The sequence below is a fragment of the Crassostrea angulata genome, chromosome 3 (assembly GCF_025612915.1).
Source record: "Crassostrea angulata isolate pt1a10 chromosome 3, ASM2561291v2, whole genome shotgun sequence".
Taxonomy (NCBI): domain Eukaryota; kingdom Metazoa; phylum Mollusca; class Bivalvia; order Ostreida; family Ostreidae; genus Magallana; species Magallana angulata.
In genome coordinates, this window is record NC_069113.1 from 4,625,801 (window position 1) to 4,653,663 (window position 27,863).

The window sequence follows — 27,863 nt, forward strand, 5'->3', positions numbered from 1 at the left end:
CACTCAAAGAAAAAATGATTTGCATTTTCAGTATGAAAACCACAATAATCACAAACAGAATTTTCTCGAATAAAATCACAAAATAAGTCAGCATTTAAACTGCTAGCATTATTTCTTAGTTGACAATGTATAATGTTTTCCCTCCGATTCCCTAAATTAAAAAGTTTTGTTGGAGTCTTAAAAAATATTTCTTAATAGCATTTGAAAAGCAAGCCAACTTTGGAAGACTTCTAATAGCTAGTGGAAGATCATTCCATAGCTTAACTGTAGATGGTATGAAACTTTTTAAATAAGATGTTGTTCTGGCTTGAGGGATAGTGTAAGTAGATTCATCATGATTTCTTAAAGGATATGGGGTTATAGGTGGAATACATGGTTCTAAAAGATTTTCAAGGTAAGTAGGTACCATGTGGTTTACCATCTTATAAAACAAAATTAACTTGTGCACTTTTCTTCTTTCTGATAACATATCCCATCCCAATTCATAATACAACTTTGTTCTAGAGGAATTGATTCTTAAGCCTGTGATAATTCTAGCTGCTGTGATTTGAACATCTTTAGAGATTGGTCCTTGAATTCCAAGAATTCAGAAAATGCTCTGCAGCAAGTTTTTAGGGAATGACAGTTGTTTTGTACGTTTTTTGCCAAGTATAACAGGTGCCGAAAAGACAAATTTTTTAAATGGGACTTAGACTGGCGTTTGTCATATTAACTTTCTGAAAGCCGTAAACAATATTCCAAGAAACACAGTAGTCAATAAGTACACACTATATTCGCAGGAAATACTTATCCCGTAATTTTGAATTATTTTTGTGTGGTATGTAATAAACACACTTTGCTATTCATTTTGGTGTAGCACTGTCCAACAGTTTTGGGATGTGGAGTGTAAAATGTAAAACTTGGTTAATTTTTCTTTAATTTTAACGAACCTCTCAAATGCTGTTTCAATATTTGTTTAAAAACATATCCAACTTAGTAGAAATATGAACCTCTTTGGGTGTTGAATTTCACAATATTCATCACACTGCTTTTTTTATTCAATTAAAAGTATGACAAGTCTAATCGTTTTTCTGGTTACATTAATCCTCCACAGACACGTACGTATTGGCTACAGTATCTCGCTGACAGTGGACGCTTTACAAGACTGTTAAGTGCTGCTAGTGTCTAATTACAACACCTACACCTCAACCACTCAGTACGAAGCGGTGGCGGAAATAAATACATGTACTAAAAAATAATGAAAGAAGAAGAAAACATGCAGATTGATCGATATAAACCAATATGGGGAGACCAGCGTTTACGCCACAAGGATTTGACTCAATCTGGCCACATAAAAAGGGGGTATACATGTAAATAGTAATTGGAGAGTTCATTGATACTATATGACAACAACATAACACCCCCCCCCACCCCGTTTTGTTGCCTAGATTAAATCAAATCCCTGTGATTCACACGTATGTTTATGTTCAATGACTTGATTGAATTTAACTATATGTAGACAATTTTATAATTTATTTTGCAAGCATTTTCTTGATATGCTAAAGATCTTCTGCTAATGGCAATTGCTATATCGGTAATTGAACACCTCATTGAAACATATAGCATTACCCAGCCCTCTTACCGACGCTCTTCTGCAACCCTTAATTAATTAATGGATCTTGGATACATTGAATGATTCAGTAATATATATGATTAGAACTATTTAAAACATATATCAACGTCTCCACAGTAATTGAATAAATCTTAGAATAAATCGTTATCGGTAATTTCACCTCACAATAACCATTGTGTTCCAGATTCAAAAGTTCTCAATTCTGAGATCGCTGTAGCTAGGTAACATGTAGATGGCCAAACACCAGCTAGAATCGGTTTGTTTCTTATCAACATGCTATATAATCGCTGTTTACTGGTATTTGTACATGTACGGGACGTGCATACCCCTGCACGTGTTTACCTTGCAGCAGATGCTGGCTCCCTGGCCGTTACCCATAGTAACACAGCATTCCTCTACTCTGTGTTTATGTCTTCCAAAGCAGACGTCGGTGAATGAACAAGTAAGTCGAGTGGTGCAGTCTTTCAGTACAATCTAAGCTTAAATTCATAATCTAAACTTTACGAAACAATTTACAGAGAAGAAACCATTATATACATGTAATTTGCTAACAACGACTCAATCGTTGGATTCGTGACATCTTGCATTCCGCAGGGAACATGTACTTTCATGTATAGAGGAAAAACGGTTGAGTACTTTGTTGGCCGTTCAAAACATCTTACCGTTCACTTTAATGGTAAAGGTTGAGAAGGAAGTTCATGAGTCCAAAGAGTCATGTTGGCAGTTCATTTATTGACAGTCTCAAACTGCATACTAATGCATGTTTACATATTATAGCACCCATGAATGTAAACCCCATTGTTTTGTTTCGTTTTGGAGTTGAGGGGTTTTGGATGGAGTAATGATTCAGGACAGCATGCATGAATTAATTTCAATATTTATTTTATTATATGCTTATAAAAATGTTACGTGGTCTATCCAGCTAAAAGTAAAATTTATGATACTTTTTATACCCCCGCTCCGAAGGAGAAGGGGGTATACTGTTTTACCGTGTGTCTGTCCATCCTTCTCTCTCTTTGTCCATATCAAAACTTTCTGTCGCAGTTTTCTCAGCAACTATTCATTGCGGGTACTTGACATTTTAACACATTCGTTGTTAAGGCAGGCCAAATTGGGACCAATTTTTCTACCAATCGGACGTCACCTTCCATTTAAATGAATACTTTGTTTATTTTTAACGAAAATTTTCAAACCAATTTTTCGTCAAAAAATTCTCAGTAACGATTCATTGCAGATGCTTGAAATTTTAACACACTCGTTGTTTAGGCTTATCATACGTTTGGAATATATAATTCGTACCTGTTTAGGTGAATGTCACAATTTTAAAGAAAACTCAACTGCTTTTGTATAAGATGATATATGACTTGAATTTTAAGGCAAAATGTACGCTCATCATTTACGCGCATGTAACAATTCGTTATTTACCCGGTGCCAAGTGTGTTGCTTACGCCGAGGGTAACAGAACGGGTTATCAACTGCGTCTAAACCAATCAGATTTAAGTTTTTAACATGAGAGTATAATAAATATCTTTGTACCAATCGGATTTCAAATTCCTTTTAAATGACGACTTTATTTATTTTTAGCCTTAATTTTTAATCAAATTTCGTCAGAGATTTCTCAGTAACGATTCATTGCAGATGCTTGAAATTTTAACACCCTCTTTGTTTAGGCATGCCATACGTTGGGATCTATTTTTGAACCAATCGGACGTCTACTTCCTATTAAATGTTGACTTTGCTTATTTTGTTAATCACATCAGAGCGAGTGTATTATATATACTAGTGAGCATTGGCTCACAGATTTCTTGTTTATATCTATACGTTTGATAAAACTTTTTATGGAATGGTTTCGTCCCACATCATACTTTCGATTTTAGTAGAATACAAGAAACGAGATCATATTAACATGAACTAAAATATTTTGAATTAGATGGCTTTAAAAATGTTTAAACTGTGTTCTTTACTTTTACAGAATGGAGGACACCGTAGAACTTCAACACAGAATTCTTGCCCTTAAGGTTCAGGAATGCATAACAAACGAAAACAGAGAAATGATAACTAGTTTGTTAGAAAATATTTCTAAAGACTTGAGAAAAAGAATTGCGGACCAAGATGTCCAGGGGAAATCAGCCCTGTTTCTGGCTTGTGAGTTGGGACAAGACGATATAGTCCACTATCTAATCGAGGAATGCAATGCAGAGGTTGAAAAGGAGGGAGTAATTGATGACGTCACGTATAATGTACACGTGACCCCGCTGTGGATTGCTGCCGAGCGCGGATCCCTCAATATCGTCAGATGTTTGGTGGAGAATGGAGCAGACTGCAATGGTTTGTCACAAGGCGGACTTTCTCCACTGATGGCAGCTTGCCAAAGTGACAGTGACGACATCGTGTACTTCCTCTGTGAACATGGCGCAGACGTCAATTCGGTGTCGGCTGCTGGCGACACCTGTTTAAGGAAGGCCGCTGGCAACAGTGAACTTTGTAAATTTTTAATATCACAGGGATCCAACGTAAATCAAGGTGAAAATGGACAATATCCAATCCTCCATTTGGGAATTAAAAGCAGAAACCTGGAATCTGTGATAGAATTGGTTAGTGCTGGTGCGGACCCAAATGCTGTTGACTTTGAAGGAAACGACGCGTTGCAATTCGCTGCTATAGTTGGAGACGCAGATATTGTTCAGTACTTAATGGAGGCCTTGAAAGTCGGCGAGGAGAAAATTGCTAGAACTTACAAATTACTGGGTGCATGCACTATCGCTAGGGATGATTATGACATAGGAATAGAGTTCTGGAAAAAGGCTTTGGCTTTAGGGAAACTTAATACGGTGGATGTTCGAGAAAATCCGCAACATCTTTTATACAAAGGTATTAAAGAACCCAATTCTCTGACTGATATAGAGTATCTGGAAAACAACACAAAACAACTGATTCTCACTAGCCTATATGTCCTAGAGGAGATGCTTGGCCGGTCTCATGGTGAAACAATCCACCGGATTCTGATGTATGGAACGGCGATGTCTTACGACGAGATTGGAGAGGAGTCAACCCGGGCCGTCATGTACGCCTTCGACCTGCTGAGGGAGAAACATCCGGGTCTTCACAGGATGACGGAGTACGCGCTGTCACAACTTGTCCGGTGTCTGTACGACATGTACCGGGATAACAGAGACGATGATGACGACGATGACATAACTACACCGACTCCCCTCACTTCTCTTCATCAGCTTCATCTAGAAATCTTGTCACGTGTCGTGGACTTTGTAATCAAAAGCCAGTCAGAGATAGAGAACACAGACGACAAAGAGAAACAGTCAATGTATTCTGTTTTATTACAACTTACACTGGACGTTATTTTCTATTTTTCGGGATCAGAGCTGGATGCAGAAATCGAAGAGAAATACGCTTTATATTTGGCTCGCCTAGTTCGTGCTAACTTACACGATGGACAACATCGCAGCCTGCTCCATCTAACGCTGTCGAGAAAGATCGACAGAAAAATTGTGTTCATGATGGCCGCCGGGTGGAGAAATTGGTACGTGTATCTGATGGAAATGTTACTCCAAGGTGTTAATGTTAACAGCCGAGACATCGAGGGAAACACCCCACTCCACTACACCGCCCCTCTTACGGCCTCAAACTGCATAAAGCGCGTGATAAAACTCTTACTTGACGCAGGTGGTCACGTGGATGCAGTAAACCATGGCGGGAAGTCAGCCATAGAGTGTTTGAGAGAAAATGGCTATACTGTATGTGAGATACGTTACACAACTCTCAAATGTTTAGCAGCTCGCGCCGTTGTTCTTTACAGATTGAGCCTCCCTCAAAACATTCCCGATCACGTTATGGATTTGTTGAAGATTCATGGTCTAACTGCTACTTAGTTTGTCTTCTCTAATAAAGCTATTTCAAACACAAAAGTCTGCCGCTTTTCTCAAAATTTATTGAAAAAAATGAAAAGATGTGTTAAAAGCATACATTGGACAATTAAAAAAAATACAAAATTATGTGGGTGCATTCTTTAGAGAAATATACTGTACAGAATTAAGCAAGTTCATAACTTTGTTGATTCGTTGTAGTTAAATACATGTATTTGTAAGTTTATTTTAGAAGTACATTAAAACAAAATTGATTTTTAAAAATTCATTTGGCAAAGTGAAGGTGTATGGTGTCCAAACGACAAAACTATACAATGTAACATTACTTTTGTCAATTTTTCAGAACTATACACTGGGTATATTTTTTAAACGTGCAGTTCAATATATATATTGAAATAGTTAATTGCTCAATACAAAATGAACAAAACAAAAAAGGGGGGTCAAAATGGCTGATTCATTAGTTTTATGGACACAAACAAGAAATTTTTGTTTGATTTGCGATAAAGTGATTCACAAAGTTTCGAGTTACCGCTACTTTTTCTGAAATTCCAATCTTTCAATCTTCAGTATACATTTTAAAATGAAGATTCACATTATACCAAATTAGTTGTCATCATCTAAACATAATAACTAAAATTGAGTTGGAAAACCCGTTTGCGTTTTTAAATAACGTCCCCTCTGTTAGGGTATGCTGGAACCGGATTTTCTGTTAATAAATCTAAATACCCCAGGCATCAAGAAATGTTATTCTTTTAAACCAACATTCCTGCCTCCGCCAAACTCGGTTATTATATTCTAGTAAATAATTCATATCCAGTCAGAAAGTTGTCAAAAATTTCGAAGATATTTTAAATTTTTAGTCTGGCAAACAATATTTGGCCGTCAATATCACTTTTTCAGTCGTTGCATGAATCGGGATTTAATAACAATAGAATTTACAAAACATTTATGAATTTTAAAAGAACTGTTTTCTAGTTCTGGTGATGATTGATATGTAAAAAAGAAATGGATATTATTATCCGGACTTTTTCTGTAAAACCGTAAAAGACAACGGTCTGCAAATATACACAGTGCATATTCTGCATTTTTGTGCGTTCTTGGGACGTGAAGTAAAAGACTGGTTCACCGAGATATACACAGGGCAACTAGCACAACACGGGGGGAGGAGGGGGTACAGGGGACAATGTTTTGACGAAAGATGTGGGGGTTCTGGATACTATACCTTGGCAATGTCCCCATGGCAGTAAACACTTTGTATTCAGTTTTTTTTAATTGACACATTGCTTTGGGAAAACAGGCCCCTGTTCATTTTGAAATGTTATGAAAAACAAATCTGAACTATAAAAGGTATATTAAAGAATTGACGTTTTCCCCAAATATTTACGCGAATGGTCCAATATAACTGAACCGCAATAATAAGACTATCTTAACAATATATTTAAGGATGAGTTCTTTGTCTTGATTTTGTTCCTGCTGCTTGAGTGAACAGATCACATGTAGCTGTGGACGATGACATGTCGTAGAGAGTGAACTTTGCAACCAGAATGTATTATCCTGGGGCACGCCCCCTTTTACTTACTTACTTAGAGGATACTGAACAAACTTTCTCTTGGACAGAAAACTAAGAATGCCGCGTTGGGTTCAACTTCCTTCATAGCCAGTGGAATGGTTTCAGAAATCTGCATGAGGTTGGCAAGGTCTAGATAAACTTTCAGAATAGCCAATTGAATTTGAGGACTTCCTTAAGGGCCACCTAGGCCCCAACATTCCCCTTCAATTTGAACTATTTTGATTCGTTCGTTTTGCTGTCGTCCCCAACAGGACGGAAGTGATGGTGGTAGAGATATTGGGTTGTCCTGGTCGCTGTCTGGCCTCACGTGCTTTTGATTGAGTCTATTGTCATGGTAGTCTCGTACTTGTTACTGGACGGAGCTTCGATTGGCCTCACTTTGGAACGCTTCCGAAAGGGAAGCCACGTTGCATTGTTTGATATCTGTAAGAAATTGTAAGATTATTCTTAAACATAAAGTGAAAAAAGCATACGATTTTGAACATCTATGTTAACCGTGATTACTTTTTATGTACAGCATTGTTCTTCTCTTTAAAATCGAAAAATACCACGTGTATACCATTACACGTGTTTGTTCTTACTATATCATTGTCCTCCCCAGTGGGAGTGGTCTGGACACCCACGGAGCGGCATGGCCTCTTAATGTGTTGCGTCATCATTCCACTAATGGTGGGCAGACTATCCCGTCGCCGCACTTCTAACTTCATGTGAACGGCATAGAACTGGAAAAAAGAAAATACAACAGCTGAAACTGACCAAAACCGACACATTTCAAACTGAAAAATATTTGCTTGAAATTCTTATCCAACGTAAAGGTTGTGAAAAATGCTTGTATCAACACTGTACAAGAATAAAAAGAGCAACCGCAAACTATTTGTTGTTCTGAAGAAAACTATTTGATATGATATTATAATAGATCGAGTTTTTGCAGTACAATAACAATCCATTTACACACATATGAAAAAATGTTGTGTACATCAGAAAATTGCGTTTGCTGAATCAAATTCAAATAAATACAATCCCACATTTCACTTATATATTTTACTTTTTTATTATTTTTACAAATAACATTTTTATAAATTGATCTCATTCAGTCACACGTTCTCTCTGATAAAGCTGCGTTAAAAAGACAATTCATTTGATGTAATTGTATACTTTTCTGGAACAAAAGTGACAAATTCACATTTTCATTTTTGATCCTAATACATGTATAGATGTTGTTCATTTATTGTTGCAAGCATTTACTGAGTTTTGGTCCAGTTTTCGGAAAACTCATACATTGGTATTACAAAAAGGGAAATGCATTGGCTAGTCATACCGTAAAATGTTGATTTTTTAGTACATAAAATTTTAATGCAATTAAATGTATTCTAAACAAGCTTACTAACCGCTTTCCAGTACTAACAATACTTTGATTACTTTCACATCATACCTGTCGGCCGGTAATTAAAAAGGATTTGCTGCTGTTCCCAAAAGGAGGTTTATAGGTTTCTTATGAATTTTCTTTCCTTTTATGTCATTTATCAAAGAATCGCTGACTATCATTTTAAGACTTTTGTCTTTTAATCAAGGATGTTTCTTCAATTGCAGACTACAGTGGGGTTAACTTCTTCTTTTTTAAGTATGTTTTCTATCGTGTGGAAAGTTCTAAGAATTATCTACCTTACTGCAGTGACACTTGTTAAATTAATGTCATATTGTTCATTTTGAATTTTCTGGACCCATTGTCTATTAAATGAGAAATCTACTTCTGATAAATTATCTCGTGTACCTGTTTGTATAAAGAACCCAAACAGTAGGACTATCAATTTTCTATTAATTGCAGACAAATTTAATAAGGGGGGTGGTACCTTCTTGAGTTTGCAATGAGGTTTATTTTTTTTTCTTCCGACATAGGTACACTTTTCCTCAATTAACTGATTGTGTTGATTTTCCCCGGGTGCATTTATCCCATACAAAAAACGTGCGTTTGGATACTAGTTCATTGGATACTAGTTCATTGGATACTAGTTCATTGCCACGACTTGTCATACACGATGTTTCTTACTTATTAATTACACAAAATCAAAATTACATGTATGACTATTATTTTAAATTTTAAAATATAAGTAAGGTTTTATAGATTTTAGGACCCTGGCTCCAACACCAAAGACCGAGAAGTTCATATTGAGAGCAATATATCCTTGTTTCACGTTCTGGTAAAGGTATTTTTATAGTCTATCATCGATGTAACTTTTAACACAACAATTTTACATTTTGTACCCAGCAGTATAGCGTTGTGTTTGTTGACTAGCGAGTGGGACGCCAGAATCAATGCTAGCATCATCTTCATCTTCGCTAGCCAAGAGTCCGAGTCGTTTATTCTCAACTCGGTGAAAGAATCGGACCCTTGGCTAGCGAAGATGTTAATCTACTTCCGTTCCAAGTCGATCCGGAAGGGACGGGTCCTACTGATATAATACATCGTACACTGCATATGATGTTACAGATGGGCGGGGGCGGCGGGTGTTTTAATGGAACGTAAATGAAAACTAATTAGGCCATTTTTCTTTCTTGCGTAGGCGTGTAAAACGAGTGTTACTATCTTTATCAAAATCAAATTAGCACAATGTAGCCGGATTCTTTTCCAAAATTCCAAAATTCTCTCATCTGTTTCCTCAAAAACGCCGCGTCATGACCTTGTTCTAATACTTCTTTAAAGGTCGAAGTCACACTGAATTACATTGGGGTGAAAGTTGTCCTTCTTGGATGAGATGTAAAACCCACATTACATAACATCCCTATGGTTATATAACATACCTTTATTTTTTTAAATTTCTTTGTATTATCTACAGGAAATAATTAAATCTTGATTGAATTGCAATGCTGTGTAACTCTAACTACTGATTTAACGACATATTATCGACCGTAGCCTGGAACTCATTATCTTCAAGTTTACCTTAGGGGCCAGTATTAGAACCATCGTAATCGTCACCACAACTTGGCAGTTCAGAAAATACAGGATGTACATTAGGTCGGGTCCGGACGTCTCAGCGACAAATTGGCTGTAAAATATAAACACTGATTAGCCATCTCATCAACGGAAGCAAGTCGAAGAAAAGAAAACCCGAATCAAATCAAGATGAGGAGGTGGAAGAGAACGCAGAAAAGTGAAGCCCAAAATCAAACTTCGGAAAACAGATCGTATCAAAATTAGGTATTGAAGTCGTCGACTCAGGTAATCAGCACGACCTATATAAAGGAACAATAAGATATTGATGAAGGTGGCATCAAAGGGGACACACAGAGGGACGATTGGGGTTAATTACAGAGAGGGATGTCAACTTCACTCAGGCATAACAGTCCTCTAATCAACAAACTGATAAGAAACTTGTGTAACTTTGGATCAGTTCAAATTAAAGTTTTATTAACTATCAACTTCCGATATATTGCAATAACAAAAAAAAAATGATACGGAGCCTGTTTTAAATTTGAAACCTCAAACAATGGTAAACAGAGAAAAATGTACCGATGGTGCGATGAAAAAGCATTGATAATTACGATGTAAATTACAGTGTTTGACTTTTTTTCACGATTCTTTTTTCTAATCAAGGTTAGCTGCGGAAATAATTTTTTGGGTAAACAATGGCAAATTAAAATTTCAAAGCGATATAACAATAGATTCTACATGACAGTAACTCATCAGAGTAAGTCTGTTTTTAGATGTTTAAAAAGAAATGCATACATTAAATCTGTTTTAGTGCATTAACGTTTAGTCAAAAAGATATCTGGAATGATAAGGCTGTGATAACAGAGTCTGTTTCATGCTACCATTCCATTGTATACTTTTTTATACATGAAAAGGAATAGAACTAATTCATGAAAGGTGTAATCAGCCGACTTATGAATTATTTCATTATTTTCATTTTGTTTCATTTCTCTGTGAAAGGCTGTCGCACCATGACGTAAAAACACGTATTCAGGTGCGTGAACTCAGGACAAGCATGCTGGCAAACGTAGAATGCGTTAAAATTAATATGCTTACGAGCACGCTAACGCATGGCGTTGGGATATAGTTTTTCCTGCACAATTTTCTTTTTAGTGCTTTCATGAAATTTCGAACGCAAACAACAAAACACGCGAAACAGAATCAAGTACGTTACAATACATGTACGTCGGCAAACGAGGTGACATATATAGCGTAGGTATAACGTACGTCTAAAATTTGGCGACGTATGTATCTTCACGGTGTGTAGAACGCATTGAAAGTTTTTTACCCAACCTTTCTCTAACGTATTCATCGGCGTCTACTAGGTCCCTAGTGCTTTCAATGATGACTTCAGAAGTAATTCATTTAATGCGAAAATTTACATTCGCATATTGATCAAATCAATTGTTTTGTTAAATAAATCGGTATAAATTGCAGTTCACGGAGGGAGTAAATAAGTTACAGCAAGAACAGCTGTTTTATAAAGCCAGTTTAAACTAGTTATCACATTGGCTGTTGAGATGAGACTTAAAAATATAATCCTCTTGAAATTTTGCTTTAAAGAATAGAATCAGAATAATTTTTGAATATTAGAAAAACAGAGTGTTTTAACAACATGTACGAAATGTATTCTTAAACTGATAACTTAAAAAGTATTAGAGATATCAATGTTTGGGAACGCCTTATATAAATTACATGTAAATTCATACGCAGTGATTAGGTTGTTGCGTTTAGAGATCACCGAATATAATGGAAAAACACAGTAGAATGATAATATTCGTATGGTTTAAATGAAGCATGATGCGATTCTAAGTCATCAGTGCCAATGCAGAAACTGCGCTCCAACATGAACGGACGTAGATTAACATTGAACTTGTATTAAAGCACAGTTAAACACGCTGGATTTAATATGCTTTTTTTACGAACGTAACGATTATGCTCGATGAAAGTCAAATTACTTATGCATTATCTGTATTTCGTATGTTTGTTATAAGCGTTCGCATATGGTTGTCTTATTGTCTTTTAATTCAAAATGGTATTTTAAATGTTTTGTTTCACCTTCAGCTGGTAATATTTATGATAATGATAAATGTTCCGATACATCTCTACCTCGAATTTTTATTTGTAAGAAGAATACCAAGTACGAAGAATTGATAAATGAATCTTCTATCGTAAAATGTAAAATTAGTACCCACACAATGATTAAGATGAATGTACTCAGGATGATGGCGTTGTATATGGACCACGTGATATGTTTACTCTCGTTGAAAGAAGCTGGCGCCTTCCTCACCGTGAAACACAGGTATACCCCAAATAAAAGCATGAGCACCTCAACTGAAAAGGAAAATAAAATGTTCAATAAAAAGCGATCACTAATTCATAGAAAAAAGTAGATTTTATTGACAGGAAAGTAATTCTTTTCTTACTTCCATAAGCAGAATATGACCACCAGTTTTCTGTGCACATGGTGAACTTTAACCCGTCATTGGTTTCCCGCGTCTGCGTCGTGTTTCGATAGGCTGACGACCAAGCCACTAAATAGGCCACCGTGATGGCCATTATTGGAACAAATCGTCGAATCAGTGTCTTGTCTGGCAGCTGAATTCGTTTAATTTGACCCTGTCTGAATATCACAGATATCCTAAAAAGTAGAAATAAAACCAATGAAGAAGCCAGCCAGTGCCCGATTAAATATTCTGAATTTACCCCCAATATGACGGTTGCTATGTTTGATATGCGTAGTAGTCTACATCCTGTGTTGCAAGTTCAGACAGCAATAGTGCATCCACTTACGGCTATTTAGTACAAGCTATAGATCACCACGAAAATCGCCTTACTTGGTGTCTAAGGTCCTTATACCTAATTTTTTTTTACAGTTGATTAAACTCATTCTAAAGTACCTTAATATTAGTGTGCGTGTTTGGAGCCAGTGTTTTGAATATTAACGACGATATGATATTGATTGTAAAACAAAGTAAATTAATTATATAGCATCCACGTGGTACACTCAATGGAGCAGTTTTTCCGAAGATTAATCGCTATGTAAACAGTTGGGTACAGGTCTCGTCCTATAGAAAGGTCCTTGCTCCTACACCTGTGGACCTGGTACAAGCATCAAAGGAACATCATAGACAGAAATAATTTTGTTTAAATTTTCCCGAGTAATTCAATAGTGGGATGGAGAAGTACGATTAATAAAAGAACATTGAAACATATTCCAAGTACATATGTATATTGATGAGAAACAATGAGAGTTAAATTGTTGTTATCATGGTGATTTTTTACAACAAAAAACTATATTTTTAGGCCAATATCATGTACAACAGTGACGAGCTATAAACATTCTTCAGAAAGTTGCATATGTTTGCATTAAGTTCTGAAAAAAATCTGAATGATTAAAATCTTGAAATGAATAGAGTAAAAATTGACATATTGATTAATTTAATTTAAACAGTGTTTCTCGGTTTAATAGAATAAACGAGTATTAGAACCATTTTAACAAGGCCTTGGACTTTCCATAGGACGTAGCTATTATTTCTTGCGTCAAAACATGTTAAAAATGACGCTGGATTCAAGTGAAATATGCACCGATTGCGTAAGCCAGACAAATCGTGTTGATTTCAATGAGTTTTCACTGAGTGGGCAGCAATGAAATAGACAGGCTTACGTCACATTGCTATTTGACACAACTACCCAAAGTCCAAGCTCCTGTTATAATGGTTCTACATTCAATGTTTGATAACCATCATGCAAACACAAATTTTGAATTTTATGGACCCATTGGTTTTTTTTTTTTTTGGCAATCGCATTCCATCATATTCATGTCACCAAATTAGCCGCTTCCCAAAGCTTATATAGCGTCAATGTAGGCATGCTCTAAAACCTGGCCAGGTCTGACCTGGCCTGGCCTCAAACTTGGCCTGGCCTCACATTAGGCCTCAAAATTGGCCTGACCCTAAATTTTGGCCTGGCCCCAAATTTTGGCCTGGCCTCAAGTTTGGCCTCTACCAAAATTGTTGGCCTCTCAAATTTATTTTTATATTTTCTTTACATATTTGATGATTTTATTGATTTTTTTATTGATTTATTTTCAATGCATTAAACAGACCAACTTTGAGTCCAAATATGAGACTAAGCCAACTTTGAGGCCAGGCCAGGTTTGAGAGTATGCCAACAATGTACATACGCTAGCAACCACTGTATTAAAGCTAATTTCTGTAGATACGCACGCATGTATTCCAACCAATAAAGAGAATTTTGGACAGACGTTTGATTCTTACAAACCGGAATAGGGCTGTATGTGGTCTATGTTAATTAATTTTTTATTAACTTTTGATCTGACATTTTCTTCGCTAATTTTTTTTTTTAGAAAAAAACTCCACGTACACGTAAAGAACACCAGAAACTCTTCAGCTTTTTGGTGCAAAATGTCAGGTTTAGTCGTCTCGGCAACAAAAACAAATAAATTAGGATGCGCGTCACGTTCTTCGTGACACAATTCAGAATATTTAGAGTATTTTAGCCTTAGTCTAGTGTATATTGGTCATTTTTTGGTATTTAGAACCAGGTGTTAATGAATAGTCAAAACGATTTCTGTGTTGAAAAAAAAAATACAAATCTCCACTAGTCCAAGCGAACTTATTTCCATCTCGTCCGATTTTTTTTAAACACCGCAATCACTATCAGGAATAAAAAAAAATTCATTATTTTCAGTTGTCATTGCTTAGATTTTCGGATTTTGATTACTTGGTTTGTTGACGTCACAAAACGGTCACATATATAATTTTTTGACTGGTTGCGCATTTCTTTGCTTTGCCAATCACGGTTGAAGATCGAAGACCAGAGAGAATTATCGAATTATGTATTGTAGTAATAAAAATCCTAAACAAACCTTAGGTAATGGAGAGCCATAAAAAGAATTGCAGAAAGCAAAATGCAAGACACTATCTATTTGTACGACCCAAAACATTTTTAACGAGAATGTAATATTCGCACATGTACAAATACTAGTAACCGAAAAGCCTCTTGGGAAAAATTAAAAAGCTATTTATATTATTGAGTTTGAATTGAATTTCAATAAAATTGTACATTTTACGGTGTCTTTCTGCGACTTAACAGCACAATATAAATGTTGTGTATATGTCTTGACAACATTAAATGAACGTGCATGCAGAATCAAGTGATAAATCTATTTTGTTAAAACTATCCATTGAACAAATAATATAAATACATTTCAAATATGTAATAACTTTCAGGTTTTCGGGGTTTTTTTCGGCTTATGACGGTAATAAACCAATTTACATTAACGGAAAGAATCTAAAGTACATTTCATTTATCACTGATATTCTCTTGCTGTGATTTGGCAAAAAATAAGCTATTATCATTTTGAAAAAATGAAAAAAAAAAAGATTTAATGCAATCAAAATATTTTTTGTACTCAAATTTCCTTCTTGTTTACCCCACTGTATTATGTGGGAATATTATTAAAAAAAAATTAGAGAAAGATTTGTATGAATCTTTTAAAAAATAGAGTATAAAACATATTTTAAAAAGTAGAAATTTTCTGCTTATCAGTTGAAAATATTGAATTATATGAGAATTCCCCATATTTAAGAAATGAAATGGAAAAGGACCGACTGATTGACAGTTTAAGAGCGAATATATCATACCAGTGTCACTAAATTTTGCACTTCTAAATGGCCGTATTTTTCCGTATCCGTTAGAGTTCCGTATCCGGGTGCAAAATATACGCTACATTTTGCAGTCGCGCCGAAGACCTTTGAGTTTGAGATGTACCGAGCTCAGAAGTAGAGCAATGTACACGATACTCTCAGAGCGTAGGCAGCTCTCAGTCATTGTTCACACGTACATTGTAGTTGTCTCCAACATAGATTGGTATTAACTATCGCGTACTAATTAAAAAAAGATATTTACCCGGCCATTTGCAAACACACGCTAGTTCCGAATCTTTCTAAAGAATTTATTATTTCTTTATCTGTTTTATGATCTAAGTTGGAATAGAATACTTGTATTGTCGAAAAAATCATACAGTAATTAAATAGGGTATTTTTAAGGAAGCATTTGTTCTGTGTTAATACCTAATTGATATATCTTTTTTGCACTATGTACGCAATTCATTTAAACAATTTTTTTAGTTTATTGGAGTTTTTTTTGGTCATGTTAATTTGAAAATATAAAACATAAAGCAAGAATTGATTACAAATCGAAATCTTTTTATATCAAACACTCCAGAAGAACTCAAACTATCCAGGAATCCAAGGTTAGCAACCCCGGGCTTATCAAGTATTATAACATCCTTTGGCCACAGTGCCTCTTGGTTGAAATATAATAGGTCACTTTAGCACCACTCGTGTGGAATTTGAAACATAAATGTATCAACATGTACCAACCTCCAAGTTTTAAGAAGGAGAGAACCGTAGAGTAAGACGAAGCCCAGATGATACGGCCATGGCATTACCATGCAAAGTCTGTCGTCTGCGTCAGGAAACATCACAAAGAGCTGAAATAGACAGTAAATAATGATCAAAATCCAAAACAACTCTCTGATTCAGAGTAAATATATTAGTTACACAGTAGATTTCATTGTCAATACTAGGGTAGAGTTAAACACTTTTTTTATTCCCTTGACCAAAAGTCAATAGTCATTGACGAGTTCAGAATAAAATATATCAACTGATTACTCGATCCCACTATGAGCACATAGACCTAATTGTGCCGTATCGAAAAATCTTGTGTTTTCCTTGGAATGAATCCATCAGATTATCGAAACACGAGCTGTAGCGTGATTCACAAACGAGGAACAAATGGGCATTGGCGGATTCTATCCATCTTACCTGAAGACACATCAATGCACTTCCGGCACACATTAACAGCAGGAAAATAGGACTTCCGCTTTTAATTATCTGAAATGGACATACAAAATGACAAATGGCTAGCTTTATTATACTCCTTGGTTACCAGTAACGATTGAATACATTCGTATTTATGTTTACTTATAATATTGTATTCCAGACATCAGGATAGGAAACTATCTCACTCTTTACAATGGCTGCCAGCAGAAATCCTTAGCCATTAAGAGACATTTCCTCATATGGATTTGTTTACGTGATCTTATATAACTAATTGAAAATCTGCTTGATACCGCACCTTGCTTTCTCTGAGATGGAATATCACAACAGATACGATGAAGATGACAACAATAGTGATGATGGTCAGTACGAGGACAACAGCCTTGATGTACAGGTTCCTGGTGAACAGGCATGGCGCAGCGGTCGTACACGTCACACACCCAGGTGCACACTGGTTGCATCTGTAGCGATTATATGACGTAATATACGTCAGATTATTACGCGTGATATATTCCTCGATTTCGCTGCCATTGTAGTATTTGTTACTGGCATGAGTGTCAGGGAAGAAATATCCCGGGGCACATTCACACAAGTAGGCCCCGCGGGTAAATCCTTTACCTGGTGTGAACACGCACTGCAACAATGACGTCATCATTAGTTAAACTTGAATGATTATGACGGTACATGCAAAGTTTTTGAACAATTGCAACGATTTATGAATTATCAATATTATGTATCTGTACAAAGCTTCGAGCAAAGGTCTGAGATAATGTATTTTTACGCTCTGTTGTTTACTTATCAGTGACGTTACCTTTAATTACTGTTAGCTTAATAAAGCCCACCATTCTAATGAGTAAAATCATTGATTGTCTCTAGCTGTAGCAGCTAAAATATCATCACCATGATACTGCATCTTGTCACCTCTCCAACTTACTCAGTGTGTATTGAAATCCTATGTACTTACGACTGTTGTGGGCTGACAGCTGTGTGTCCCCCTGAATACGTCCAGGGCCCCTCCAGATGACCCAAGGTCAGGGTCACACTGATTGACATCGATGTTAGTAAGTTCTATATCGATAGTGGCAACCCCCCTACAATATCACCATTGTATCGATTATAAAGTGGTACAGTTTTTGCAACGTTAGAATGTATTCCTCGTTTGGGTTTTATAACAACTATTTTAATCATTTGTCTCTAAATTGTCTTTGGTTTTTAATAAGTTTTAAGAGCACATTAAAAAAGTAACTACACATAAAAAAGGAAACAATTTTAAAGTAGCGAGTTAATGAAACTAGCATCTACAACATCCTCTTTCATCTCTGTAAAATAATGTTTAGTTCTCGAGACATGCTTACGAGGGTTTGAGTGTGTTCGATTAGTTTGCTATCCATTAGATACTGTTCGGGTTTTAAGGACTTGTATGTTTCTCTTTTCCTTGATAATTCGAATTTTAATTAATGGTTTTCACTCTTCGATTTGTCATCTGGATCTTACAAAGTGAGTAATTTCAGATTATCGTGATTTTATTTGCTATTGTTCTACCATATACTCATAGTCAATGCTTCAAAAGGTTTACATGGTTTGCCGTAAACTTGCCAATTGTGTATATCTATGTTTGCAAAAATAAATAAATGAACGAATAATATATAAAATTCCCCGTTCTCTGTTTTTTGTCATTCAAACTAAAGTTTTGAATAAAGAAAGGATATTAGATTGAAATAAATGGGAAAAACAGGTAAATATTTTCTTTAACATTTCCTCTCTGAAAAAATCTAGAGTGGTCATGGTCCCGTCAAAGTGTCCAACCACCCCACCCCCACGACAAAGAAGAGCTCCATTAGATTTTGTTTCAATCTCTCTGAAGTATAATTAAATCAATCATCTATCATGGTGCAGGTGATTTTTACTGAGACAAATCAATGAGGTAAAGTCAGTCATTTAGAAGATGATGGCATACATTAATTGTTTACAACATACCCCTAATTAATTACCAGTATTTTTTCCTGTTCTCTTTGGTTAGGGAAGGTCAAACATTTTATCAGTGAAAATTTACATGCACAAGTTAAAAAATGTTGTTTCTGACCCAAGGCACATTTGAATGGCGGGATCAAGCTTTATTGGTATGTGGATTCACCCAACTTACTAAGTGAAAGAGATCACCGGGTTTTAATTCATTTTGTAAATCAATGGGTTTTTTCTGTTTTAGGAAACATGTCATAGAATTGTGAACTTTATTAACTTTAGAATCCCAGAATAAGAGTTAAATACTACCTATTAAATACAGAAATTGAATGCTAGTTTAACAGACTACTATATTAACTCGTATAACCTGGTTTTTAATAGTACCTAAATATCACAGACTTGTGGTCTGGACTTAGTCCGAAGAAAGGAGAGGAGTAAGTGACCATCCAAATGTCCCCTCCCCCACAGTCGTAGTAAGGGTTGGTCCAACGACCATCCTCCAGAAAAGCTACCGGCTGTGTGACGTCACTGGCCGGATCCAGAGAATTCCCTGTTCTTAAAACACAAAGTTAACGCTTACATCTCACGTCAGAGTACGGAGTGATTCTTTCTTTAAGGTTGAATAAATAACAATTATTAATGTTTACACATGAATATTAAAATAAAGTTACAAAACAATCATGAATAAAAAGTGATATTTTAAAATTTCTAGAATAAGTGCCAAAACGCATTGATAAATTGATAAGAAATAATATTTGTTCATTTATTCACAAAAAAAGACGCTGTCTGTTCTCCATGATTAATATTTTCATTTTGTTAAAACAAATAAGGGTATATAAAAGGATATAAATACGTTACTCCCGCCAAGTGTATATACATGTATAAGTTATATTGAACCTCGTGTACCATTCGGATATATGCTATGAGTGAATAAACTGAAATGAATTAAAAATCATAAACATTTATATATGATGTGATCCACAAACTAAAAACTCTACGATCCAACTACTTACAAAGTCATGAATTACATTACCTGAGCTGGATTTGGTCAGTGACGATGGACAGGTGGGTGTAGTTCTGGAAGCGGAGGGTGTGGTACCACTCCGTCTGGGGGTCGGTGTAGTTGTAACTCACGGACAAGTCTTTGGCGTGAACCGATACAGAGGACGAGTTATCGGTTTCTTTGTAGGCGTAGGGACACATCAGGGGGTAGGGCAGGGACGGGTCAGGCTCCAGGGCTATTGCTGACCCAAATATGACCGACTTTAAGTGGACGTTGTTTGTTACCAGGGAATACAACACTTGTTCGGAGAGACTGGACACGTTGTTGTTGTTGTATGTGATCATTTTGGACAGGAAGTTGGCAGTTCGCACCGCGGCCAGGGCGTACGAGTTCCATGTCGTAGGGTCAAACTGGAGCTGTAGGGAGTTCCCCGTCCCCCCGTTACAGTCGTGTGTCTCCACGTAAGCCACGTATTCCAGGGCCTCCCGGGCAGTCATTTGTACTGGAGTACATAAAAAGATGAAATACGGATGAACAAGACAGAATATAGAAACAATTGTTCTGTCTTTGTTTTTTGTTTTTGTCCCTCTCGGAATCAAGACATACCAATGATGGAACATGCTTTAAATTCATATATACTTAATGGAAGGCCATTCATGTGCGAAGGATACATCGCTTGTATATTGTTTGTTGACAAATCTCATACTGTTCATTGGTTTGATGTATCCACATGTAATAATTTGTACAATACGTGTTTTAACAAATGGAAACAACTATTAGGGCACAAGACTGCTCTGGAACCAAAACGTTTTATTTTTAAAGTAATTGTTTACTTGATGATCTCCTTATTATTATTATATATGCGTTAGAAAAATAAAACACATTCACATTTAATATTCTAATATCATAAAAGGGTGTATTTAACCTCAAATAACATCCTACTGGAAGTGTTTTGAAATTCATTGCATGTCTCTTGCAAATACATGTGCGTCTGCATTTATGTGAAACTTTTTGTACCTATCTTTTTATCATTGTCTGTAAACCGAAGGGTTTTGTGTTACAAACTCAATTAAATATAATAGCATAAAGTTTGGATGAATACCCGTATTCAGGTGGTACAATATTGAAAACAAATAGTGGAAGAGAGATAAAATACAGGTATACACAGATTGATTATTTGGTTTTGGTCGGGGTGACTCATAATGGTAGCAACAAAACTTTTAACTTCTAATTAAGGATAATAAAGTAAAAAGCTTAGAAATTTCTTCTAGAATTTAGTTTCAATCAGGCCTCATTTGACAAGCACTGCCTGAAGTAGTCATTACACTATTCATTATACTGCAGACCCAAGGCAATGTGATTCGTGGCCTTGGATACAGTAGTCATTTAATGTCTAACTTATGGAAAATTTAATTAATCCGTTAGAATACTCTATAATTAGTAAATAGTGCAATGACAGTCCGAGATTGATTAAGGAAGTTGCAACATAAGCAGGTATTATTATTTGCGCTTCTTTATTGTAAAGTGCATTCGACTGAAATGATATTTGTACTTTTACAGTTTTGATAAGTATAATATCTTTGGGTAAAAACAAATGAAGAGAGAGAGAGAGAGAGAGAGAGAGAGAGAGAGAGAGATTTCTGATTGCCTTCCTCTCACTGATTCGAATATCTAAGATCACGAGCATTGGTCAAACCTCTAAGAACACAAGCATTGGTTCAAACCTTTGAAAACATATAGAGCATTGGTTCAAACATCTAAAAACACGTATAGCATAGATTTAAACCCCTAAAACACTAATAGCATAGATTCGAACCTCTAAAAACAATTACAGCTTTAGGTCGAGTATTGGTGAGAACATCGAAGATCATCGAGATGATTTGTTCGAAGCTTTAATAATCCAAAGAGCATTACTTTGAACATTTAGAATATTAGAGTACATGTATTGGTTTGCACCTTTAAGAATACTAGAACATTGGTAAGAATCTTTTGGACCACCGAGAACATTGTTTTGATCTTCTGATTAAACCGAGAGCGTTAGTTGAATCCTTAGGGAACACGACATCATTGGTTCGGACAGTTATGAAGACTAACAGCATTGGTTCGAATACCGGTACATGTACCTAGATTCCATCGCTTTTATCTGTCTGTTCAGTGTACTATGACTTGAGGAGATCTTTGTCTTCGTTCGTTTGCACTGTGATTTATCGCATCTTTCTGATATAAAAGTGTTTTTTTTAAATTCTCTACATAATGACAAAACATAAGATAAGCCTCTTTTCTTAAATTAATGACTAAAATGAAAAAAAAAAAGAATTTTGTGTTTCCACACAAGCTGTCATGTTTTTCTGTTGGTATCGACCAATCATACCCATATAAGTTTTGGTTATGGATTTTGCCGAGTTTGTTTAATATAGAAACCCTTTGATCCCATGTTCATAAAACTGTATTCAGGTAGAGACTGCTTCAGCAACACCGCGGCGAGTGTCGGGTCATTCAGAACGATCGCTCAATTCGCCATCCAACAGGAGAATAAATATAGACATGTAATTCAGGACGGATTATTGGTCGGATTGGGGGGATTCTGGTTAAATTACCTGTTGAATGAATGAGATACAAGCCCAGATCCGACATTTGGATGCTTTGTCATGTCTCCGATTATCCGGTCATTAGTACACGCGTTAACACAGTTAATGATTGTTCTCACCGGGTCCCCATGGGAGATCTTGTCCGTTATAAATCCCAGAATTATTATTTTTTACCTTAAATGTATCGATTATTTCGACTTAAGGATGTCGGATGCTCATCAAATTATCCATCATATCTTCCTTGGGATTTTAATCCAAATATTTTAAATTTAAAATTTGAGTACTTTCCAGTATCTTTATACCTTTGCTCTTTGTATCACGGAGATTAATAAAATCTTTGGCCACCAGCACCCAGCTTTCTGTAATGGTTCGGAATACCAAGAGAAATTCTTACCAATTTCTTATAGTCAGAATAACCAAGCAATGCAGACATGTAGATATAGGTAGATATAGGAAATAATTATGATCAATTGATGCGATCATACACCTTTACAGCGCCGATAGCTACCCACACCAACTCATCATTAACGGTGAGGAGTATAATACAAGTATTAAAGAATTAAAGAATGAGAAAATCTGTAGGACTGCCTTCCAGCATTTGTTTACTTTCTCGGTATAGCTCCATCGTTACCTGTACCTACGACACAGTAAATTGGTTCTTCGTATTACGTCTTCGAGAGGATCGTTTTAATTTAAATTCATTTTTAAAACGCAAGTTCGTCATTTCAATGAAATATATCTGTAATCAGCTGAATAATCAAAATCCACCGATTTTCTAACTTCCCTATTCTTTATTTTGATGCAGTTAGAATTAATGATGCTCTGAGAACAGGAAATGTTTGGTAAGGTTATGTAAATTCCAAACAATTCAAAACTCAGAAATACCATGTAAAAAAAAAATAACACATTAGTCATAGAGTTTATGTTATTTCATTTATATGCCAACACTTTGCTAATTATGAATTTTTTTTGCAGTATTTTTTTTAATTGTTGGACTGGGTTAGCATTTAAAGAATTGATAGACGTAAATTATAGATATCATTTCACCATCGGGTTAAAATACACCAAACAAATATAGTATACAATGTATACTGGATTCTAAAAGTTTTTAATGTCTTATAAAGCATATACGAGTGACCAAATATTCATGCAAACGCTATATGAGAATAATATTTGAGAGTAAAATTTAGAATTATTTATTTACAGAGGCCTTTGAACTTAATGCATTTGTCAAAGATAAAAAAAATCTAAAATGATTTTATATAATTCGATGAAAAGTTATACAGAAAATATTCAAAAGTATAAATGCAACGATGTTGTTAAATTTTAAAATGCTTTCTATTTAGTTGATGTTAACAAGAGCAATCAGATTAACGCACAAGCTACTTTAGAGTGAGGATTGAATAATAATTCGTTGGTAAATACTTAAAAAATATAAAACCACATCCATATAAAATTGAATGTTGATAAATTATAAACAATCCTTTGACATCTAGATTCTCTCAGTGAGCGCCTCTGATTTTACATCGCTTAAGATCTTTTTAAGGCTATTCTCAAGTGGCGGAAAGATGAACCAAATATGAAATACAAGGAAATTTTCTAAATCTTTCAAATTATTTTAGGGTTTTCTTCGCTCACTAAAGGTTTATGGCTAACAAAATCTTATTTTTAAACTTCCAAGTGGATCTGGTGGATAATTATTAACCAACCTTCATAATAAAGAAAAACCTTGTGTTTATTGTTGATATAGTGTTTTGCCTCCCAAAATCGTGGAGGCCCAAGAATTTCTCCCAGTATACTGTTCCTGTGTTTGTACCATAGCTCGGCGTATTGCTATTGTTAATTCGTTCACTGTTGGTTAACTGTACATACCCCCACTTCTTTTTTAACTATCCCCACAATCTCAACCAATTTTGTTTAAACACATATTATTGAATAAAGTGTCAAATAGGATTTTTTAAAGAATAACTACCATCATTTAATAAATATAATTTCGAAACAAAAGCATTGTACAACTATGGGTTAGTAAACATGAAATTGTATTAATGTTAAATTCTTTAGAACAAATGACGAGTGTGAAATAAAAATATAACAGAGAACAGTTGAATCATTTCTGTGATTTCTTTTTAAAAGGACTATATATGATAAGGGCCTAAAATGGCCCCCCTCAAAAGAACATCATCATTTTCTTTGTTTTCTTAGTACAGATATGTATGTGATATGTTTACATAATATTCATTTTGATTCAAGTGCCCACAATTTAGAAATATGACATTTTAAATACAACCTTTTCCCGCCAATTTTGCATTTTTAGCGTAAAACAGCTTGTTTTCAAGCAGTTTTTCCTTCCGAAAACATAGAGCGCATTCTTGAACAAATAAAATATTTTAATCAGAGATGTATCTAGCCAAGACTAATAAGTGACAAAAAAATTTTCCTTGTTCAAGCATGCGCTCTATATTTCCCATTCGTAAATAGATAAGAAAAATGTCAATTTTTGGCTGATTTTGATTGAATTATAGAAATGGCGTCACTTCCGACGTCATATACTGCCAGTGAGTGCAAATAAATCAAATAAATAGATGAAAAATATGTTTTATATCAACTCTTCTAAAAAATTAGTTAACATTTTATTGTACCCGAAACACTTAAAATATGGCGATTTGTGAGGGCCAAATTTACCTCTTATCATATATAGTTCTTTATAAGAGTAATTAATGTTTGTTAATTTTGGGGACATGAAGTCATTTTAGATCTGCATGGAGTACAAAGTGCAATGTAAAGACCAACATTTGGCACTGCATTGTACACCGGGAAGTTCTCTTCCACTAACTATAATAAAATATAATTAATAATTATGGTAAACTATGATACAAGTACATATCGTTGATTATCTGTAGATACCCGATGGGCGTGGTCATAATGACACGAGGGAGCGTAGTCAAGTTCATCGGGCGTCTGCACATAACCATCACTGGGGTAACTACTACTTGTTTTATAACCTAATAGTTATCATAATGCGCCCTTTAGAATTAAAATTAAAGGTGTTAAAACAAGATGAAACGGCCATCTGCAATGGTATTATTTACTATTTCAGGCAATGTTTCCTTTAAAGGGACTTAGACACGATTTGAGATCAAAAAATTTATTTTTATTTTTTATGCATAAAATGGTTTACTGGTGCATTTTAAATGATTGACCAAAATATCGAATGTTAAAGTCAAGTTACAAGCAAGATACAGAGGTAAGAATAGATTGTAACGTAAACAAAGCTCGAGTCTTATGGTTGTTTACAAAAAATATAATGTAGAGAATTACCATTTCTTAGACAAAATGACTTGTAAAAACAATTTAAACAAATTTAACATCTTCATAAATACTAATATCAGCAAAAGAAAGTTGTATTTTATTGAAACTTACACCAATACAACACATATGTAAACAATGACAATAATCGAGCTTTGTTTACAAAACAAAGAATTATGAACCCTGTATCTTGCTTATAACTTGATATTTGACATTCAAATTTTGACATAGCATTTTAAACTTCTATATTTGTCATTATAAACATCGAAAATAGAAAAATAAAATATTAAGTCAAATCGTGTGTAAGTCCCTTCAAAGTTTTGTTTTGTTGCTGTTTATATTGGGGGGTGGGGGTGTTGGTTTTTTGGGTTTTTTTTTTGCTCTATGATATGCATACGTGTATTTTATGTTTCATCGTTGCAGTTTGAGAAGGGTGTAGTTTTATAGCCTTTTATAGGAGTCAGAGCTTGAAAAATTCAGTTACCTGGCGGGAACCTACAACAATTATATTAACTTCGTTGATGTTTATCGAAAAATGATAACATGACATGTCAACACCACTCAAATCGAAGAAATCTAAAACGTCATGTAATGGAAATAATGTTAATAATAACTATTGAGTTCTTAATTATTAAATGGGTCTTCACTTTTTTTAGATAATTTTTTTCCAATTTCAAGTCAACATTGATGACATTTGTACATTTCATTCAAAGGGCAAATTGATTTGTTCCCTGACTGTTCCTATCCAAAAAAACTTCACCCACGGAGTTCTTGTACAATAATCCATAACACTTTAGAAAATACATGTATTCAATATGACGATAGTTAAATGCACCAGATTTGTTAAATGGATTTTTTTTTAATTCCCTATTGTCTTTCGCCAAAATGAATAATTACATTATATATGGAGTTTGAAATTGGAAACTAACCTACAAATCAATGAACGTGTAAAAACAACAACCATAGCAGGCATTTGACAGAGTCACGCTAGCTAGCTTTAGTTACAGATATTCCTGGACTAACGTAACAGATTCAACAATTTACTCATTGTAACGAGGACCGGATTAATATTTTTCGGCCACACACCTCTTTTCCTACTTCTACAACCTTTCCGTTTTCACGCATCATTTTAGTAAACCGAAAAGCTTCTATAACTCTTTGAGGAACTCAAAACCAAACTAGAGATTTCCCTTTTTTTTCATTTACCTTGAACTGCAGGTCGGCGAAATTACCTCTGAGACAATGTTATAGCAATCAGTTATTTCTGCTTACCCACCAAACATTACAACGGTGCATTACTCCTGTGGGTATTTGTAAAAGATGAACAATCTCAACAAAAACTCTTTTTAATCTCCGTGCTCGTATAAAAAGGATGTTTGCGCAATCATCAGGTATGAAAATTTCATAGATAGCCTGCAAATACGCTCATTCCAAGTAACAGAAATATATCGGCATTCTTTTTCATTCGGGGATAATTCGAAATTAGAGTTATTAGTAACGGAATTCAAAATAAATTACCTGTGTGGACCGGAGGATACAATTCCATTATAATGAGAAGAAATTCAAGGTATCTAACTCGCGCCATCTCTGAGCGTCGTCTGTCGCATCTTCAGTTTCCCCAATCAACCATACCTACACGGCCGTCACTCCCTTATTGATCCCGCTGCAATATGACAGGAGCTTGGTAATTGGTTCAAAAAGAATTCACTAGGTTCCCACAATATGTTTCAGAGGTGTACTGCGAGAAATTAATTTTTGAACAAAGGTAAATCTATTGGCCATGATGACGAGTGCAGATATTCACGGGAACTCGGGAAGTGTGATAACATCCGCGCCAGAGATTGTATTGATATTGGATATATTTCAATATGAATGCGCTTTACGACTTCAATTGTCCACCAACAGGTAAATCATAGGGGTGATGTAACCAGTCGAAACTGAACTTGTTTCAAATACTATAGCTTTAACGTTGGATCCTTGCCGCTTCCTTTTCACTTCAATGTTTGTCTCTCGAGACCTTGTCCGTGTTACACAGATCACTACAAAAAGACATCATGCAAAAAGCATGTTATTTTCAGGTTTTTGAATGACTGGCTATGATGGT

At 35.2% G+C, this 27,863-nt stretch overlaps 2 protein-coding genes across 2 annotated transcripts; one reads left to right on the top strand and one right to left on the bottom strand.

Annotated features, from left to right (window-relative positions):
- Window positions 1–1,734: 1,734 nt before the first annotated feature.
- LOC128178354 (protein fem-1 homolog A-like) lies at window positions 1,735–5,535 on the top strand. Its single transcript, XM_052845472.1, has 2 exons — window positions 1,735–2,054; window positions 3,585–5,535. Exons 1-2 carry the CDS (start codon window positions 2,047–2,049, stop codon window positions 5,497–5,499), a joined length of 1,923 nt encoding a protein of 640 aa, XP_052701432.1. The 5' UTR covers window positions 1,735–2,046; the 3' UTR covers window positions 5,500–5,535.
- A 6-nt stretch (window positions 5,536–5,541) lies between these two features.
- On the bottom strand, window positions 5,542–27,780 carry LOC128178353 (probable G-protein coupled receptor CG31760). The gene is made up of 12 exons (XM_052845471.1): window positions 27,278–27,780; window positions 19,896–20,367; window positions 19,247–19,417; window positions 17,865–17,991; window positions 17,199–17,534; window positions 16,886–16,954; window positions 16,442–16,551; window positions 12,458–12,672; window positions 12,227–12,365; window positions 10,002–10,107; window positions 7,645–7,785; window positions 5,542–7,486 (listed from the first exon to the last, which is right to left on the bottom strand). Exons 1-12 carry the CDS (start codon window positions 27,342–27,344, stop codon window positions 7,367–7,369), a joined length of 2,073 nt encoding a protein of 690 aa, XP_052701431.1. The 5' UTR covers window positions 27,345–27,780; the 3' UTR covers window positions 5,542–7,366.
- Between the last annotated feature and the right edge of the window lie 83 nt (window positions 27,781–27,863).